General features: G+C 37.8%; 2 protein-coding genes across 2 annotated transcripts; one reads left to right on the top strand and one right to left on the bottom strand.

Moving 5' to 3' along the window:
* Nucleotides 1–7,334: 7,334 nt before the first annotated feature.
* Nucleotides 7,335–9,951, top strand: LOC104422037 (COBRA-like protein 4). Its single transcript, XM_010034251.3, has 6 exons — nucleotides 7,335–7,617; nucleotides 7,711–7,790; nucleotides 7,983–8,439; nucleotides 8,718–8,865; nucleotides 9,006–9,283; nucleotides 9,363–9,951. The coding sequence occupies exons 1-6, from the start codon at nucleotides 7,569–7,571 to the stop codon at nucleotides 9,644–9,646; spliced, it is 1,296 nt and encodes a 431-aa protein (XP_010032553.1). The 5' UTR covers nucleotides 7,335–7,568; the 3' UTR covers nucleotides 9,647–9,951.
* A 109-nt stretch (nucleotides 9,952–10,060) lies between these two features.
* LOC104422036 (protein COBRA) lies at nucleotides 10,061–13,743 on the bottom strand. Its single transcript, XM_010034250.3, has 6 exons — nucleotides 13,481–13,743; nucleotides 12,969–13,048; nucleotides 11,873–12,329; nucleotides 11,262–11,421; nucleotides 10,819–11,090; nucleotides 10,061–10,669 (listed from the first exon to the last, which is right to left on the bottom strand). The coding sequence occupies exons 1-6, from the start codon at nucleotides 13,662–13,664 to the stop codon at nucleotides 10,380–10,382; spliced, it is 1,443 nt and encodes a 480-aa protein (XP_010032552.2). The 5' UTR covers nucleotides 13,665–13,743; the 3' UTR covers nucleotides 10,061–10,379.
* Nucleotides 13,744–17,690: the final 3,947 nt, after the last annotated feature.

The raw sequence follows: 17,690 nt of genomic DNA, 5'->3' as shown, positions 1-17,690 counted from the left end.
ATTGCCAGCAACTTTTTCTATCTCAAGAATTCGAATAAATCGATTTAGAAGCTAATAAGTCGCATCTAGATTTGCGAAATCTAGGAACTCAAGCCCTGCGGGCGACCTCATGATTTGCAAAATCCAAAATGCTACAGATTGGCAACTCCACATTGGCTTTTAGTTAGAAATAACCCTCTTGTTTGTGCAACTCAAGCCCTCAGCCTCTTCAATTTGTTTGTGCTTGTATATATTTCTCGGCATTTGGATGCTTTATTTTACAAAAAACTCAAGAATTTTTCTAATGATACGATTAATTTTCCTATATTTAATGATATACATAATCGAAAATATTTTTTGATATTTGGATCTCATTGGAAAATCATTTCAATCTCATGACTTTATTTTAGACAAAAAATAATAATAATAATAATAATATTATTATTATTATTATTATTATTATTATTATTATTATTATTTTTATTATTATTTGGTGACTCGAGAACCGTCGTATAGCCGGTGGCATAAACCCGAGGCGACTCATAGGGACCCATCTCCCACGGGCCGCGGGTGAGTCACGCAATGGGGGCACGGAGTTTCGAACCCTCTCCTCCCGAATGAGGGGGCAAGGCACGAACCAGTGTGTCCACCGCGGGTGGATCAAAATGATTATTTTTTATTTTCTCTTTTTCTTTTATTTTTCTTTTCTTAAAAAATTAAATTTTTAATTATTTTTATTCTTCTATTTTCTATTTTCTTTTTCTTTTTTCTTTTCTTTCATTTTATTTTCCCCTTCCTCCATCATAACCAATCGACGATGGCTACAAGCGAGCTCAAGCTTGTCAACCTTGGGCAAGCTGCGATTGCCCATGCTCAATAGCCTTGGCCAACTCGGGCTCGCTTGGATCGACCAATTCTCAAGCTCACTAGCCCACGTCATGGCTGATAACCGAGCTATCGGTAGTCATCGAGGCATGCAGCCGATACAAGAAGAAGGAGAAAGAAATGAGAAAAAGAATGAAAGAAAGAAGAAAAAAATAAAAATAAAATAAAATTTTGAATTTTTTAATTTTTTTATAAGAATAAACGTTTCATTAATCAAGGACTCTAAAGCTAGAAAAACATTTTGGAAAACATTTTCTAGTTCTTTCAAAGGAGAAATAATTTTCTTGAATTTAAGTTTTTATTGAAAAATTTTCCATTGATTAGGAAAACATTTTTCAGTAATTCATTTTCCCAAGCAAACCAAATGCCGAAAAATGAGGAAAATTTATTTCGAAAATTTTTTCGTGAAAAAAAATGAATTATGAGTTTGTAAAAGTAAGAACTTCGTGGTATTGTGATAGTTTGGAGATATTGATGGTGGATGCAGCACTTGGCCGCGATGTTTTAGGTTTTTTCCCTAAGTACAGGCAACCAGTCTCAGAACTTGAATTTGGTGACTGGATGGGAATTCAATTAATTAATTTATTCTGCAAACAATCGGGGAGGCTAATTTAGTGTTTGAAAACTTTTAATCGGCACCTTTTATGAGATAACTCTTTTCTCTCTATTTTTCATCGCATACGACGTAGCCACCTTTCTTTTGTCAAAAATACATAGTTGCCATTCCCTTAAAAAAGTTTAGTGAATACATATCAAGAGCTTCAAAGCAAATAAATCCAAAAGGGCCAAGGAAGGGTACAAGTCCCAATCAAAAGGTAGGCTATTAGTCCTCCGGCCATGGGGATTGTCCAAAAAGTCTTAAACCTATTATAATTTTGTCAATTCAATCTTAAACATTTCAATTTTGCCAATCAAATATAAAAATTTTACACTTTGCCAATTAAGTCCATTTGACCAAGTTTAATTGGATATCATAACCTGGACATTAGTTATCCTAGCGCCAATGTGAACAATTTTTAATAATATTTTAACATCTTTTGAATTTTTTTTAACTTTCATTCTTTATTTTTATTTTCCTTTTTTTCTTTGTTTTATTTTTTTTCTTTTTTATGCCGTGAGGATCACTAACAACCTTTGCCAACACAAAAAATCAAAGAAAAAGGGAAAATAAAAATAAAAATATTGAAATATTATTAAAAATTATCCATATTAGTATTAGCGTCCACGTTAATGATTTCTAACTAAAATTAGCTTAATGGATTCAATTAGTAAATTTTAAATTTTAGACCTGTCAAATGGGTAGGTTGGGTCGAAAATGGATTGACCCATATTTGACCCATTTAACCCGTTTTGACCCATATTTATGTAGTGTAAATCAAGTGACACATACCCAACCCAACCTGTATTGCTAAAACCTATTAATATTCTAGGAAAACCCACATCTACTATATACTAATTGGTTTAAAACTTCAAATTAAATTAAAAATAGTAAATAAAAAAAGTTTAAAAAAACCTATAAATTGAAATATTTATAAAGAATTAAACCATGCACATGCTTCTCTTATTTGAAGTGCACATACCATTGAGTAACTAAAAACTATAATATTAAAAAATTTAACTAAACCTAAAAAGCTTATTTTTATGATTTTTTATAAATAAAAAAAAGTATTGCTAAGACACTTTTATGCAATACAAATTTAATGGAAAATTTTTATAATTCTTTTTAAAATATTTTTTTAAATCGAATTTTTAATTTTTTTAAATATAATTGTTAATTCTTTTTATTTTAAAAAATTATTTAAAATTATTTTTTATTTTTTTAAATATAATTTTGAATTTTTAATAATTATTTTTTCTTTTTCTCTTTTCTCTTTCTTTTTTTCTTCTTCGGCCCCCCGCCCACGACGATGGTCGACGACCAAGCCGTAGGTGAGATCGAACTCACCGGCATCGGGCGAGGCTTGATCTCGCCTATCCGATGAGGCCGAGGCCCCGCCTAACGTCGGCAAGCTCGAGTCTCGCCCTAGATTCGGCGAGGCTCCACCGGCATCAGGCGAGGCTCGATCTCGCCTATCTATCGAGGTCGAGGCCCCACCCGATGCCGATGAGCTCAAGTCTCGTCAAATTTGGCAAACCGAAGCCTCGCCGGTTGTTGACGAGGCCGAGCCTTGTCGATCCGGCTAACACCGGCGAGCTCGAGTCTTGCCAAATCCGGCGAGGCTCAAGCCTTGCTTGGCCGGTGGCTAGCAGTCGCCGACTAAGGAAGGAAGAAAAAGAAAGAAAAATAAAAAAAAAAAAGAAAAGAAAATTGAAATATGAAAAATAATTATAATTTCGATTTTTTATTAGAAAAAAAAAACATGTTTATAAAGTTAAAGAGGGAAAGCCATGGGTTCAAAGTGATTTTCCTAATAACCCATTCAGACCCATTTCTTTTTGTACTTTACTTTCTCAGACTCATTTTTGACTCATATTTAACTTTTACTTGACCCATAATGGGTCATATTATGAGTTTATGACCCATTTTGCCAGCTCTAGACAAATTTAAAAGATTTAAGATTGAATTAGTAAAAGTATAATCAATTTAGGACGTTATGAATAATTTTTACAAGTCCCACCATAGCTTTATTTTAGAACTTAAAACTTTTGATTACAATTCTACCCAAACAATGAAAACTAAAGTCAAATGTGGGTTCACTCTTGTTCTAAGCTTATTTCTTCTTCTTCTTCTTCTTTTTCTTTTTTCGCTTGGTTTCTTCTTATTTTTTCCTCATTTCGAACAAAATTGGTCTCCTTCTTTAAAAAAAAAAAAAAAAAATTATTGGCAAATAGCCAACTAGTTATTGTGTTAATGAGTTGTAAATTATTTTTTATGGGGTACTACAAAAACATTATTCTAAAGATAACATAATATATGTAAGAGTAAATAAAATCCTCTCGTAGTTTTATTGAATGCATTCGGTTCAAGTGTAACCTGGAGTGAAAGGAATCATCTACTAGGTTTAATGGATGCATTTTGTCTAATTATTACTTTGATATATGTCATTATATTAAGGTTCATGTATTTGAATTGCTCAACTCTTGTTTCATTCAGTGAAGACAAGTAGGATGTTTGAACACATCACTCAATAGATCGTGATTGTGCAATGTATTCAATGTATTAAGTGACAATGATTAATCCTTCCTTTTCAAGCCACGAACTTCAAAAGGATAGTGAATCAAACGAAATTTGGTTTTTCTTCTCTGACATGTAATAAAAAAAATTATATTAATCACAATAATTGCCTCCCCTATCGCAATAAAAAAGAACTTATTTGTCTCTCTTTCTCTTTTCCATTTCCATTCGCATTTTCATCAATAGATACATTTAAGCAATTGGAGTGCTCTTGAATATATTTTTTCATAGTGACTGCACTACAAAAAGAAATATAATGGAAGATGAGTAAAATTCTAAATTTAAATGAAAAGTTTTAGCTATTAAGAATTCAAACTATTAAATTGTTTTATCATGATATTTGTTTTAAGTCTTTTTCTACTTACACATGTAGTTATGAGGATCAAAGTCTCTAGACTAACCACAGTAGAATATGAATTACGTGTAATGTACAGCAAATCTACCATAATATTCAATCTTTGAATAATTTTTTTCATACATTTGGACCGGAACTCGAAGTAAAAAAGTCCCACAATCATGAGGAGAATTTAGGCTAACCTTCTTTTAGTTCCATGTACGATTAATGCTTGCTCATATTACAACAATTGGTTAAACTCTCATGCAAGTGGACAATGGAAAATAAGAGGACAAATATGAAGGAAACTTCCAAATATAAAGGGTGTCGAATATGAGGCTAGGGTGAAAAAGGGTAGTTTATACTTTTAGTATAATTGAAACCAAATAAAAAGAAGAAAAATGGAGATATAAGCTTAAATCAAGAGTGGACCCCATATATGATCTCAGTCTTTGTTGTGGGTAAAATCCCGTAATTGAAAATTAAGTAAGTTCGAGCGGCATACTAAAGTAGGATCCTCAATGAATAATGTGGTCAACTCAAGGTGTTGAGAGGGTGTGAACAATAAAACGCCAATGCTATATCCTAAACACATTAGCATATATCAAAGTGTGAACTAATATAATAACGCTGAGTCATGTAATTCAAAATTTATGATTTTTCTTTATTTAGATAATTACTTTATTTTAGATAATTTTTTAGAACTTTAGTGATTTTTTTCCTTCTTTAATCAATCATCTATCCAAATTTTAGATATTATCTTGTTTGTTTTTTCAATTACTACCTGACTATGGTACTTTTGATGTAGTGTTCTATGGTTTTTCTAGTATATAAGAAAGTTTTTTCAATAATCTTTGAATGTTAATGTGAATTTGAGAATTTTCTTTATTTTGCATAGCATTGCGTTTACAACCGCATTGTACACGAATTAGATTCATCTGATTTGCGTTTATTATTGTTTTTAGTGCGTTGGAGAGTAGAAATCCCCACTCTAAATTTAGGGATAATGACACTAACAATACGATGATTTTTGCATGGCATTTATTTTGTTGTCATAACTTTTTTAATAATCATTTAAGTGTTATTAATTTTAAAAGCACATCACTAAAACCGCATTGGCGATTTTCTCAACGAAAACTCTTACGTGATAATAATTTGTGGCCAGCCACGTCATGTGATTTGATATGAAATTAATGACATGTGAGATATGAAATTAATAACATGTGAGATTTTCAAGTAAGGAAAATAACTGACCTCACTTAAATGATCGATTTTTAAAAACTTGTCACATTTAAGTAATTGATTAAAAAGTTATAGCATTAACATGAGCGTCATACCAAAATTATAACATTATCACTAGCCTTTGGCCCCCAAATTCGTATAGACCCGTCAGATGCCCTGAGGCTGCAAAAGTAGAGGCATTTGAGAAGTTCTACTTGGGAAGCATTCGTGCCTGTCAGTTTGTAACAAAAAAAGAAAAGTACCAAAAAAGTTATAAACCTATTATATTGATACTAATTCAGTCTTAAACATTTTCAATTGAACCAATTCAGTCCATCCGGCCAATTTTGGCCGGCCGACGCCGACGTGGACGTCGACCGGTGGCCAAACATTGACGTGGAAATTTTTATGATTTTTTAATTATTTTTCGAATTTTAATTATTTTTTATTAATATTTTTCTTTTTCTTTTTCTTTTTTTCTTTTTTTTTTCTGTTTTCTTCCTAGTGGTGGCCGGCGAGCCTCTTCGGTGAGGCAGGCGAGGCCGAGCGGCCACTCGCCCGGCGAATCCTGGGCTAAGCCGCCTCGCCCACGACCCTAGGTGAGGTCGAGCGAGGGCCACAACCCTCACGGATCGGGCCGGCGAGGGCCGGTGAAGGTCGCTCGAGGCTGGCCTCGCCTAGATCTAGGCGAAGACGCCTCACCGGCGGCCGATCTAGGCGAGGCCGGCCTCACTGCGCCCTAGGAGAGACGGGCGAGCCGGCGAGGGTCACGGCCCTCCCGGTGCCCAGCAAGCCTCACTGGAGGCTCACGCAAGGAAGAAGCCAACACTAGGAAAAAGAAAAGAAAAAGAAAAAAATTAATAAAAATTCGAAAAAAAATAATTAAAAAATCATAAAAATTGCCACGTCAGCATCCGGCCATCGGCCGACATCCACGTCAACGTCGGTTGGCCAAAATTGATTGGATGGACTGAATTGGTACCAATAGTAAAGGTTTATGACTGAATTGGTTCAATTGAAAAGTTTAGGATTGAATTGATACCAATACAATAGATTTATGACTTTTTTGGTACTTTTCCCGTGGGTATGTCTTCTCTATTAAAATCAAAAGAGCATTGCTCACTACTGTCTACTTGTCCCTACGCTCTTTACTTCCCTTAACTCATTCCTCTCCCTCTCTGGCTAAAAGTGACTAGCAAAGACGAGTCTTTCTTTTTCTTCAGCAGGAGCAGAACCAAAGCACAATTTTCACAGGAAATAATAGTTTCCATGCTTTCCCCAAAATCTAACGGCCTATATGTTCCATGTTCCAGGACAACGTGATACGTGGTCATGCACATAAATTTTATTTATTTATTTATTATTTGATTTTTTATATCGATCTTTGTACAAATTTAGCTGCGTAACCATCTAGAATGATCTGCCATTTACATCACTAGGGAATATTCATTGAACTTCCTCAGTTGGAGGAAAAAGAAGAGATGTTTCCTTTCGTTAGGATGGGACTTTGTAGTCATTGCTGTTATTGTTCCATTGAACCTGTCATAGTCAATCTCAACCTGGAAGGTTGGCAAGTTATTCTCAACTAAACTACACACATGACATCTCTTTCCATCTCTCTCTCCCGCCCATTCTCACAAAGCTGTTGCTTGAAGATATGGAAAGCCCCATTCAGAAAGCTGCAAGAGAGAGAGTGTGTGTATAAGTGTCCAACCACCAGTTGGTGAGCCATCTCCAGATACGTACCTAAGAGAATTCTGTTCACAGATTGTTCATATTTTCCAATTAATAAGCGCACAACCACGCAGCGTTCCCATTAGCCATTGCATCTCCTAGTTAGAAGCACTTCATCACCATATATCTTGCGAGTTCGCTTCAGCAGCTCCTGGGAAGAATTTGCCGGAAGTTGCATGAGAGCATACTCACGCCCCACATCCTTTGCCATATAGACGCGATTGATTTGTCTTTCTCGATATGAGATCAGTCATCCTAGCCTTCGTTTTTGTGTTCGTTTTCCATGCGGGTAAGTAAGCTTCTATGTCCCAAAGGGGAATCGATGAATTATCTTGCGGTTGTTTTTGTCCACTCTAAAATTGGTGTTTCATCGTCGCTGCAGCTGCATATGATCCCCTGGATCCGAATGGCAATGTAACAATCAAATGGGACATCATGTCTTGGACCACAGACGGTTATGTGGTAAGTACTGATGAATACAATCTCGCTAATCTCCAGTGATGTAAACCCATGTACTGGAGAAATCGTAGATTCTCCACCGAAATCCGTCTTCAAAGCCTGTGTGATTCTAGTCACCTCGACTACCACTGCACCATCGTAGAAAAGAAAGGGAAATGTACCGATGTCCTTTCCTAATGCTACCGGTTAATGCAGGCGGTCGTCACTTTGAACAATTTCCAGATGTACCGACACATAATGAGCCCCGGCTGGACCATCGGATGGGCCTGGGCAAAGAAGGAAATAATATGGTCCATGGTGGGTGCTCAAACCACCGAACAAGGCGACTGCTCCAAGTTCAAAGCCGCTATACCTCATAGCTGCAAGAGAACACCCACAGTCGTGGACTTGCTCCCCGGTGTCCCTTACAACCTGCAGTATGCAAATTGCTGCAAAGGCGGGGTTGTCGCCGCTTGGGGTCAAGATCCATTGGCTTCGGTCTCTGCTTTCCAAATCAGCGTCGGCCTGTCTGGTACTTCAAATAAGACGGTCAAGCTCCCGAAGAACTTCACTTTACTGGGTCCAGGACCTGGGTACACCTGTGGGCCTGCGAAGGTCGTGCCATCCACCAACTTCCTTACCACCGACAAGCGCCGGAAAACTCAGGCATTGAGTAAGTTCGCTTTGCACAATCTTTTTGTATCTCGAAATTTCAACCCTGTTGTGCGAAAAGAACTTTCAGATTGATTTATTGTTCTAATGGTGGAATGTCTCAACTTAGCCTAAAAGAATAAAGGCAAAGCGTAACCGTTTCACCTCATTGACATGTATTTCCTGGTTCTTACTGATTCCTTATGCAATTCTGCAGCTCCGTTCCGAAGAACCATGGTGTAACACTGAAACATGTGGTTGTGACTTCTAACATACCTTTTCTGTGCTCTTAAATTGCAGTGACATGGAATGTGACCTGCACTTATTCCCAGTTCCTGGCTAGGAAAAATCCCAGCTGCTGTGTCTCTTTCTCATCTTTCTACAATGAAACCATCACTCCTTGCCCCTCCTGTGCCTGTGGTTGCCAGAACAAGAATACCTGTGTCAAGTAAGCCAAAAATGGGTTGTTACTCATTTATTGCACTTGCTGTTTCCGAAATAGGATCGAGCGCTTATGTGCTCAATGATAAATCACCCGAAGCCTGTTTACTGGAGTAACTAAACTTGATGTGGCTATTGGTGATGCAGGAGTGACTCCAAAATTCTAAGCATGGCAGGGGTAAACACACCTAAAAAAGACAATGCACCTCTATTACAATGCACGCACCACATGTGCCCAGTCCGAGTACACTGGCATGTGAAGCTCAACTACAAGGACTACTGGCGCGTCAAGATCGCCATCACAAACTTCAATTATCGGATGAACTACACGCTTTGGTCTCTCGTAGTCCAGCATCCCAACCTAAACAACGTGACCCAAGTTTTCAGTATGGATTACAAGCCTCTCGTGGCGTATGAATCCATAAGTGAGTGTGCCTGTTTTTGGTTCTTGTACCATTTCATGAGCCGGGCATTTAATGAACTAATCTGTGTTTCCATACGCAGATGACACGGGGATGTTCTTCGGTATGAAGTACTATAATGACTTGCTGATGGAAGCGGGGCCACTTGGGAATGTTCAGTCCGAGGTACTTCTTCAAAAGGACAAGAACACGTTTACTTTTAAGCAAGGTTGGGCATTTCCAAGGAAGGTTTACTTCAACGGCGACGAGTGCATGCTGCCCCCGCCAGATTCATACCCTTTTCTGCCAAATTCAGCACGTCGGAAGTTACTGCCTGTCTCGACCTTAGTCTCTTGGGTCCTTCTCATGATGTTTGCTGCTTGGTAATCGTCTTCCAGGAGCACGAGTTGCCAAGTATTCAGATTCATTTTCCCCCTCTTTTACATGCTGCAATTCTCAGCAGTTTTGAGAACAGTGTCAGATCAGATTATTGAGAGTAATGTATACAGACTCATGATTCCTTGACAGATAAATACGGTGCGTTATAGTCAAACAAACTTCTCAGTAAAATTCGGCTACTTGACAAAGAAGCAGAACATGATCAATACATGGTTTGATCCCATGGAAGTTTAACTTGCCTTTACTCCATGTTATTGAAGACATATTTAATGTAAAGCTCTTTAACTTTTGTGCGGTGTGTTTTTCTTTCTTCTTTTTCTCCTTCCGGTTCTTCCACGTTGCCTTCCTAGTATCGAGGGCATTTGACAGTCCAATGACATGAACGTTTTGCATCGCACGGAGTACAGGAAACAAAAAATGTAATGCATTTTCAATTTACATTGCTGTCAATAGTAGGTAACAACAACATGACCGAACGACTATTTTACAAATATAAGGTGAAGTACAAAAGAAGTGTTGGACCCATCAGTTTGGTACAAAAACGTAAAAAAGAAACAATGTGGTCTCTGTGAAGGTGACAATGCACCTTAAGGCAATCTGATCACTTGACGGAATCACCCCCTGGAACAAGTATCATCATCCAAGCATGGACTCCGTCATCAATCTTGTGAGGTCAAAAATTGAATCAACAGAGTAAGAATATTGCCACTCAATTATTCCCTTAAAAAAGCCCCAAGTGAAGTAATAGCACCAACAAGATCACTGCTATGCTAAATCTTGAGACACCCCATCGAATACTTGCATTTGGCAGTGACGGATAGGCATCCGGAGGAGGCATCACACAGTTATCCCCATTGAAATAGATCCTTCTCGGGAAAGCCCAGCCCTTATCAAAGGTAAAAGTCGATGCATCCTTTCTAAATAGAAGTTCTGACTGAACATTGCCAGAAGGGCCATCTTGCATAAGCAGATCATTATAGAACTTGATTCCATATAACATGGCAGTATCATCTGTTTCAAAAAAAAAGGTCGAGAGAATGCTTAGTATGTAAAAGGCAGGTGCATTTTCATAGAAATTGTGACATGAGACTTGGGTTACTATGGCACAATACTTCTATCAGAGGATATATTACAGGAGTAACCAGGGAAAGAGATCTCACTTATTGCTGCATATGGTGTTAATGGCTTGTAGTTAAAGCTGAAACTCTGCGTCAGATTGTCAAAGTTTGGATGCTGAACGACTAAGTTCCACTGACTGTAGTTCATATTGTAGTTGAAATTCGTAATTGTGATTTTAACCCTCCAGTACTCCTTGTAATTGAGTTTAACATGCCAGTGCACTCTGATTGGGCACATATGACTCGTACATTGAACGAGAGGACTGTTTGTTCCAGCATTCGAAACAACTGAAGCTAAATATGGTGAGTTTGGCCTGTAAATAATCAGCAAAACAATCACAAGCTAAGGCCAAGCAAACTTCTTGAATGACTGATAAATGCTGAGAGTTCTAGTGATTTCTGATGAGCATAAATTTTTTATGAATTCAATGAAAGAACACAAAGCCCTATTAGAAAACGATGTTGGCTAAGTGAAAAGTACTTACTCCACACAGCTCCCAGGCTGAGTGGCGTTGTTCTGGCAGCCACAAGCACATGTTGGGCAGGACACCACAGTGTCATTGTAAAATGATGAGAGTGAGACACAGCAAGTGGGAGTTTTTTGGGCTAGGAATTGTGAATATGCACATGTAACATTCCATGTCACTGCCAAAGAAAAGAAGAGTCATTAGACCCGACCATTTCAGTTCGAGCTATATTGGGTCTGACATAAGACAATAATCTAAATTTAAAGCAGAAAAGTAAATTTTAATAACTAATGCATTCTTAAATGTTATTAAAGCAAGGTCAGGCTTCTCTGTTATTACCTGAACATACTCTACTCCTAGATAAACAGATAACCACAGATAGGTTTGCTATTTATGAGAAATTGTTCATAGAACAGATATCTTCATTTGAAGTACAAAAATTCATTCATTGTTTCATACTATCAACACAAAACCGAGTGGGTGCTAGAATAGTCTGCAGAGCGAGGAGAAGGTTAACAAACATGCTGCAGAAGAATGTATCTTCCTTATAACTAATGGTCACTTACCAAAGATCCCATGCAACCTTCCAATACAAAATTAATCATCTATATTTCTTATTCATAACTTACTTTGTGCTTGCGTAAATCTCCTTTTGTCTGCAGTAGGAAATTTGGTGGGTTTAACTATTTTAGCAGGCCCACAAGTATAACCAGGCCCTGGTGCTTTAAGAGTGAAGTTCTTCGGCAATCTGACTGTTTTGTTGGTGGTTCCAGAAGCCCCCACACTCAGCTGAAACGCACTCGCTGCATTTGCAGGATCTTGAAGCCATGAGCTAAGCACTCCTCCTTTGCAGCAGTTGGCAATTTGTTGATTGTACGGCGTTCCCGGCAACAAATCTACTACTGTAGGATTCTTTTTGCAACAATGGGGAACATTCCCTTTGTATCTGGAACAATCCCCCTGCTCTGTCGCTTGGCCACCCAACATGGTCCAAATTACCTCCTTCTTCGCCCATGTCCATCCCAGAGACCATCCAGGAGCTTGGATGTGACGATACTGCTGGAAGTTGAAGATCGTTACAACAGCCTGCAAGTTTTAACAATACACAGATATTCTTATAAGTAAAAGAGAAGGAAGGAAGAAAGAAGGATATGATTGTGGCATGAACGCTCCAATTTTGCCTCTATGTCCATCACGTTACAAGCAAAGAGCACAATTCCATATACGGGTATCTAATCTGGAACAAGTGATAAAGAAATCCAAAACTCAAAGGAAAAGGGAAAAGACAAGCCCTGAAATCAATTCCCGCCCTGTTGGATCGAGTGATACAATCAAATTTCCCCCTCAAATGAAAGAACTTGGGTTTCGAAAGGATGCAGCTCAGTTCAAGACCTAAACACGCATTTGAAAAAATCGAGGGATCATTTTAAATTAAATGAATGCTAGTAGAATCTGAGAAGTTGCACCGAGCGTTTCCCACAACAAGAAGAAATACGCAAAGATGGGTCTTTAGAACATGCTTATCCCAGAAAAGAACAGAATCATTTTTACTGGTTCAAGCAGGAACAAGACGTGCTTTCGCGAAACCGCGAGCGAGCCTGAACAAGATGAGAATCGATATTTGAATTGATCAAGAACTCCTACAGGCGTCCGAGAGGAAGGAAAGAGGACAAATTCGAGTCATCCATCGACGAATACAAACAAGAACAATAGAACAGCACTTACGACATAGCCATCAGGAGTCCAGCTCATAACATCCCATCTGATCGTGATATTGCCATTTGGGTCGAGAGGATCATAAGATTCTGAAACAGAAGAAAATCACAGAACAGCTCCTTCAATACAAGTTCACACACTATCAGGCAATGCGATTACAGAGAAACCCAAAGGAGTCCCCAAACAACAACAAAATCTTTCGACTTAATGTTGAAACAGTGACAATCTTGGTTACTCAACGGCTTGGCCATTCCGTCAACCGCACCAAGATTCTAAGGAACTCGTCCGGTTCCGAGAAATCTTCCGTATCAATCACAACCCAGCACGCATGCAGGGGAGATCATCAGATATCCCCTTGGGACCATTCGCGCATCAGCCGACTAGCGGGAGCTCGTGCTGACCAAGACTGACACCAAACGCGAAGATGGAAGAAAAAATACAAAAAAACAGCGACGCATTTGACCACCCAGAAGAAGAAGAAGAAGAAGAAGAAAGAAGAGATGAAGAAGAATGCGGTGAACCTGTGGAAGCGAAGAAGGTGCAAGAGAGCAACAACACGAGCAAGACGCTCGTGTTGGACAACATGGAGACGGATCTTGAAGCTGGGGAGGAGCAAAAGCCCATGCCTTCTTCTTGTTCTTGTTTTGGGTCTCTGTACGATCTTTCTAGAGAGCGGGAATGTCTGTGCTCTGCGCGTGAGCACATCTCCGTGTGACCCACTTGAGAGAGAGAGAGAGAGATGACGCGGAGGCGCTGGGCTGGCCTTCTGCTGTCCGGCAATGGCGAGTAAAGTAATATTCAAAAGAGAGAGAGAGAGAGAGAGAGAGAGAGGAGACTTTTTGAGCCCACTGATAAATTTCTTAGGGAGGTGCTGGACTGGACGAAGCTGGGGTTGCTTTCACCTAAGTGAGATTACACGGCATGTAGAGAGAGAGAGAGAGAGAGAGAGACAAATTTCTAAGTGAGGTGCTGGACTGGACGAAACTGGGGTTGCTTTAACCTAAGAGAGATTACACGGCATGTAGAGAGAGAGAGAGAGAGAGGGGTATCTGACCTATGTTTGACGATGAATATATGAGTATTTATTATTATTTTTTGATAATATGTGTGTATTTATTTAGAAGTGGTAACCTAGGCACAAAAGTCTCCAGTATAAACTGGATTATCAAATTAGACTAATCATTGATTTGACAAGCAGGGATGATATACATGTGGAAACTCAGGGCACGCTGGAAAGGGAGGTGTGAACTCATGTTCACCGCCGATCGATAAGGAAGAAATGCAAGCGAGGGCGACCATGTCAAACTTCGATAGCTCCATCTCGTGGTTGATTGTTTGGATATCTTAACGTGTGGGAGAAGTCCATGGGTCACATGGGAATGGGAATAATGTCTCATGTACCCAAAAAAAAAACATTCTAACATCTTCTATCGAAAGTCACGGTGACCGAAAGAAAAATCCCAATTAAGTAGGGAAATTTACCAACATTTTTCCGTAAAGTATGCGATATTGCGGACTTTTAACTCCATAAAGTTTCTAGGAAATTTGCTAGGGTGAGATCTTCTTTGGCTCCATCACGTGTTGCAACTAAGTATTAGAATTACTATTAGGACTATTGTCGGTGCAATGTGTATCACATCTTACATTGCATAAGAGATGAAGTAATTTTACTATCTATATTAGAAGCGACTCATGTTTACACAATTAGAGATATATCACCATCACAAAGTATATGGTGCATAATAAAGTCATATTCACTTATAGCACAATTGTATATAGTATTTCTATTACACGGCGTATTATTCTATTGAAATCCAACCTTATCTCGGCTATACTAAACTAAAAATTGTATGTGCACCCAATAAAGTATTTTCGTCCTTATGCTTTTGCATAGATATAGATGCTTGTGCTTTTGTATGCAGTATTTTCTCTTGACCAAGTCAAATTAATTGAAATCCATTACTATGAATATTTTCCCATTACTAAAGCATATCATGTACGTTGAATCTAGATGATGTCCTTTTCTTTTCTTTTCTTTTTTTAAATCAAAATCAAGTATATTAGATATGAAGAATAATGAGCTAGATGATTAAATTAATCCCTTTAATTTTGTTAATGATATAGTGCTATGTACGAAGAGAGAGAATGAACCCAAAAGGAAAGAAACTCCAGCGGCCTTCCTTTTTCACGTAATAACTCAACTAAAAGAATTATGTAATTAATTTGCCTCCATAAATGCTCGTAAGCAGCAAAAGTCAGTATCAGTACAATATATAAGATTAGATTTTAGTTTAGATGTGAGATTTGACATTTTGCAAACTGCACATAATAAGTATGATTAAGGTGAATGCAAAATCTACTTTGACGATCTTAAGTGAAGGCTCTTTACGAGTTTCCTTTAATGCCTGAATCGATGGTACGTATCCTTTACAACATCATATAAGACCGTAATTTTCCAAAATAGGTCCTTGACTTTTAACTACCATGCACTTATTAGTAACTTGACTCCTAAATCGAGCAGAAAATTATCCAAAAAAAAAAAAAATTTGCACGTATTTTATTTGTGCCATTTAGTCCTAAAACATTTAATTTGGATAATTTAATCCTAAATTTTTTTATATTTTAATTTAGTCTATTAGATCAATTTTGGCCAAAAATAACTGACATGGATGTTGGTCATCTTAAGTGGTATAATCAACTCTGACGTGGATAATTTTTTTCAATTTTTTTGAATCATTTATTCATTTTTTCTTTTCTTAATCCTTTTCTTTGATTTTCTTTTTTTATTATGGCTGGTGAGCTATTGTGAGAGCTGCGAAACCTCGCCAACTATGGGCAAAGCCACCTTCGCCCGCGGCCAGCGAGGCTGGCCTTGCCCATAGCCACAATGGCCTCTCCTAGAGGAGTGAGGACAACGAACCTCGCCCATAGGCCACGATGAAAGGGAAAAAAGAAAAAAGAAAAAGAGAATTGAAAAATTATAAGTTTTTAAAACAATTTAAAAATTTATTCATATCGGTGATTTTCAATCAAAACTGGTTGGATAGCAAATTGTCAAAAAATTTAGGATTAAATTGACCAGACTAAAAAATGTAGAATTAAATTGGCGCAAATTCAATTCTAAATGAGGCTTGAAATTGAAAATTTTAAAATGTTTGGCACCCTCTAGATATATAAAGGATAAACAAAAAGACATGATTCCCATGATGCGTGTGCAAAAATAATAGTCATTTTAATTTCATATGAAACTTATTCCGAGTTCTGACCGGATCAATGGCATTAGTTTACAAGAAAATGCACGGTTTGAACGTCCAAAACACGACAAAATTGTTTGGGTCAAAGGTTCTCATCGTGGCTCATTCACCTTCTCATCGAATTCTTTAATCAATCCAACAACCGCTACATAAATTTTCTCTTTTCATATTGAAGGATTAGAGAAAACAAGTCACACATTCTTTGGAAGCCGAATTTCCACCAATGGATCTGTGAATTAAAATATTCAATCATTAATTAATCACATAGCCAAAAGTATCAGTGCCTTCAAGCACTTTGCCTCCACTAGAGGGCCATTATCCATATATTTCTTCATTTTTGCTAGATTCTCTTCATCTTCGTTTTAAAAGGAGAGCTGGTAATTTAATATGATATCATTATAATTTTTCTTATATAAAAGGGATTAAATCGAGTTAGGACCTATCTTCCATTACTGTTGGAATGATCAGTTTATAAGGCACCAAAAGGCACTAACAGGATAAGCCCAGTTGAAATAGTTCATATGTTAAAAAGCACGAGCAAAAATCATTAGTTGCCGGAGTACATAAGTTAAAATACATCGGTCATTGAATATAACATATCTTGCTTCCAAATGTGAGGATTCGACCTTTCTTTTTATGGTCACTTATTAATGGTGGACGAACAGCTCAATGCATTGTTAACAACGTCTATAATGGGATGCAATAACCTAGACCGGTTCTAAGTACCACTTCCGGCCAAAGAAAATTCCAACCTCAACTTTCCTCTAGAGTTAACTCCCCTGATACAAAGAGAAACTTGAGTCTTTTCTTCAATGATTTCTATAGGTATGCGAATGTCTTCTCAGTCTTTTTCGATCGATTGTAGATCATGTCATGAGTACATATGATTGATTGATTGATTGACATAGCAATGAACACCGATGATGCCCAAATATGACCGGTCCTTTAAGCACCAAAGTGAGACAGTTGGGCCCATCCCAAGCTCTTCTTCCCCATATGGATCTGGGAATCGTCATATTCAATGATTAATTAATCACAAAGCCAAAAGCATCACTCCCGGAAGCACTTACCGCCACTCCAGGGCCATTTATCCCTTTTAGAAGTTCCTTTCCGTCTTCATTTTGAACACGCGTGGTGATAGTTTATTGTTTCTTTACTTGAAAGGAGTTTCGACCAGACTGGAATCGGGTTCCCCCTACTTGTAGTTACAGTGATATGGAAATTTACCAATTAAAGAGCATTGTTAATGTTGCCTGTCTGCGAAGCAATCGCATAAAACCCTTCCGACTACCCCTTTCGGCCGAGAAAAATCCTAACCTCAACTTTCATTCTAAGTTATTTCCCTGATAAAAAAAAAAAAGAAAAAGTGGGTATTCCATCTTTCTTTTAATGACCTTCATAGGAATACTAACGTGTTTTTTGTTTTTGACAATCGCTCTTAGATCACGACATGTATACGTAACACTGATCAATTGAC

The sequence above is a fragment of the Eucalyptus grandis genome, chromosome 10, assembly GCF_016545825.1.
Source record: "Eucalyptus grandis isolate ANBG69807.140 chromosome 10, ASM1654582v1, whole genome shotgun sequence".
NCBI lineage: Eukaryota > Viridiplantae > Streptophyta > Magnoliopsida > Myrtales > Myrtaceae > Eucalyptus > Eucalyptus grandis.
This window is presented reverse-complemented; position numbering and strand designations above follow the sequence as displayed.

Coding starts and splice junctions, on each gene's coding strand:
- LOC104422037 (XM_010034251.3), top strand. CDS start 7,569: ATGAGATCAGTCATCCTAGCCTTCGTTTTTGTGTTCGTTTTCCATGCG. Junction 7,618..7,710: donor TGTGTTCGTTTTCCATGCGG/GTAAGTAAGCTT, acceptor TCGTCGCTGCAG/CTGCATATGATCCCCTGGAT. Junction 8,440..8,717: donor CCGGAAAACTCAGGCATTGA/GTAAGTTCGCTT, acceptor CTTAAATTGCAG/TGACATGGAATGTGACCTGC.
- LOC104422036 (XM_010034250.3), bottom strand. CDS start 13,664: ATGTGCTCACGCGCAGAGCACAGACATTCCCGCTCTCTAGAAAGATCG. Junction 13,049..13,480: donor CACCTTCTTCGCTTCCACAG/GTTCACCGCATT, acceptor CTTCTGTTTCAG/AATCTTATGATCCTCTCGAC. Junction 12,330..12,968: donor GGACTCCTGATGGCTATGTC/GTAAGTGCTGTT, acceptor TAAAACTTGCAG/GCTGTTGTAACGATCTTCAA.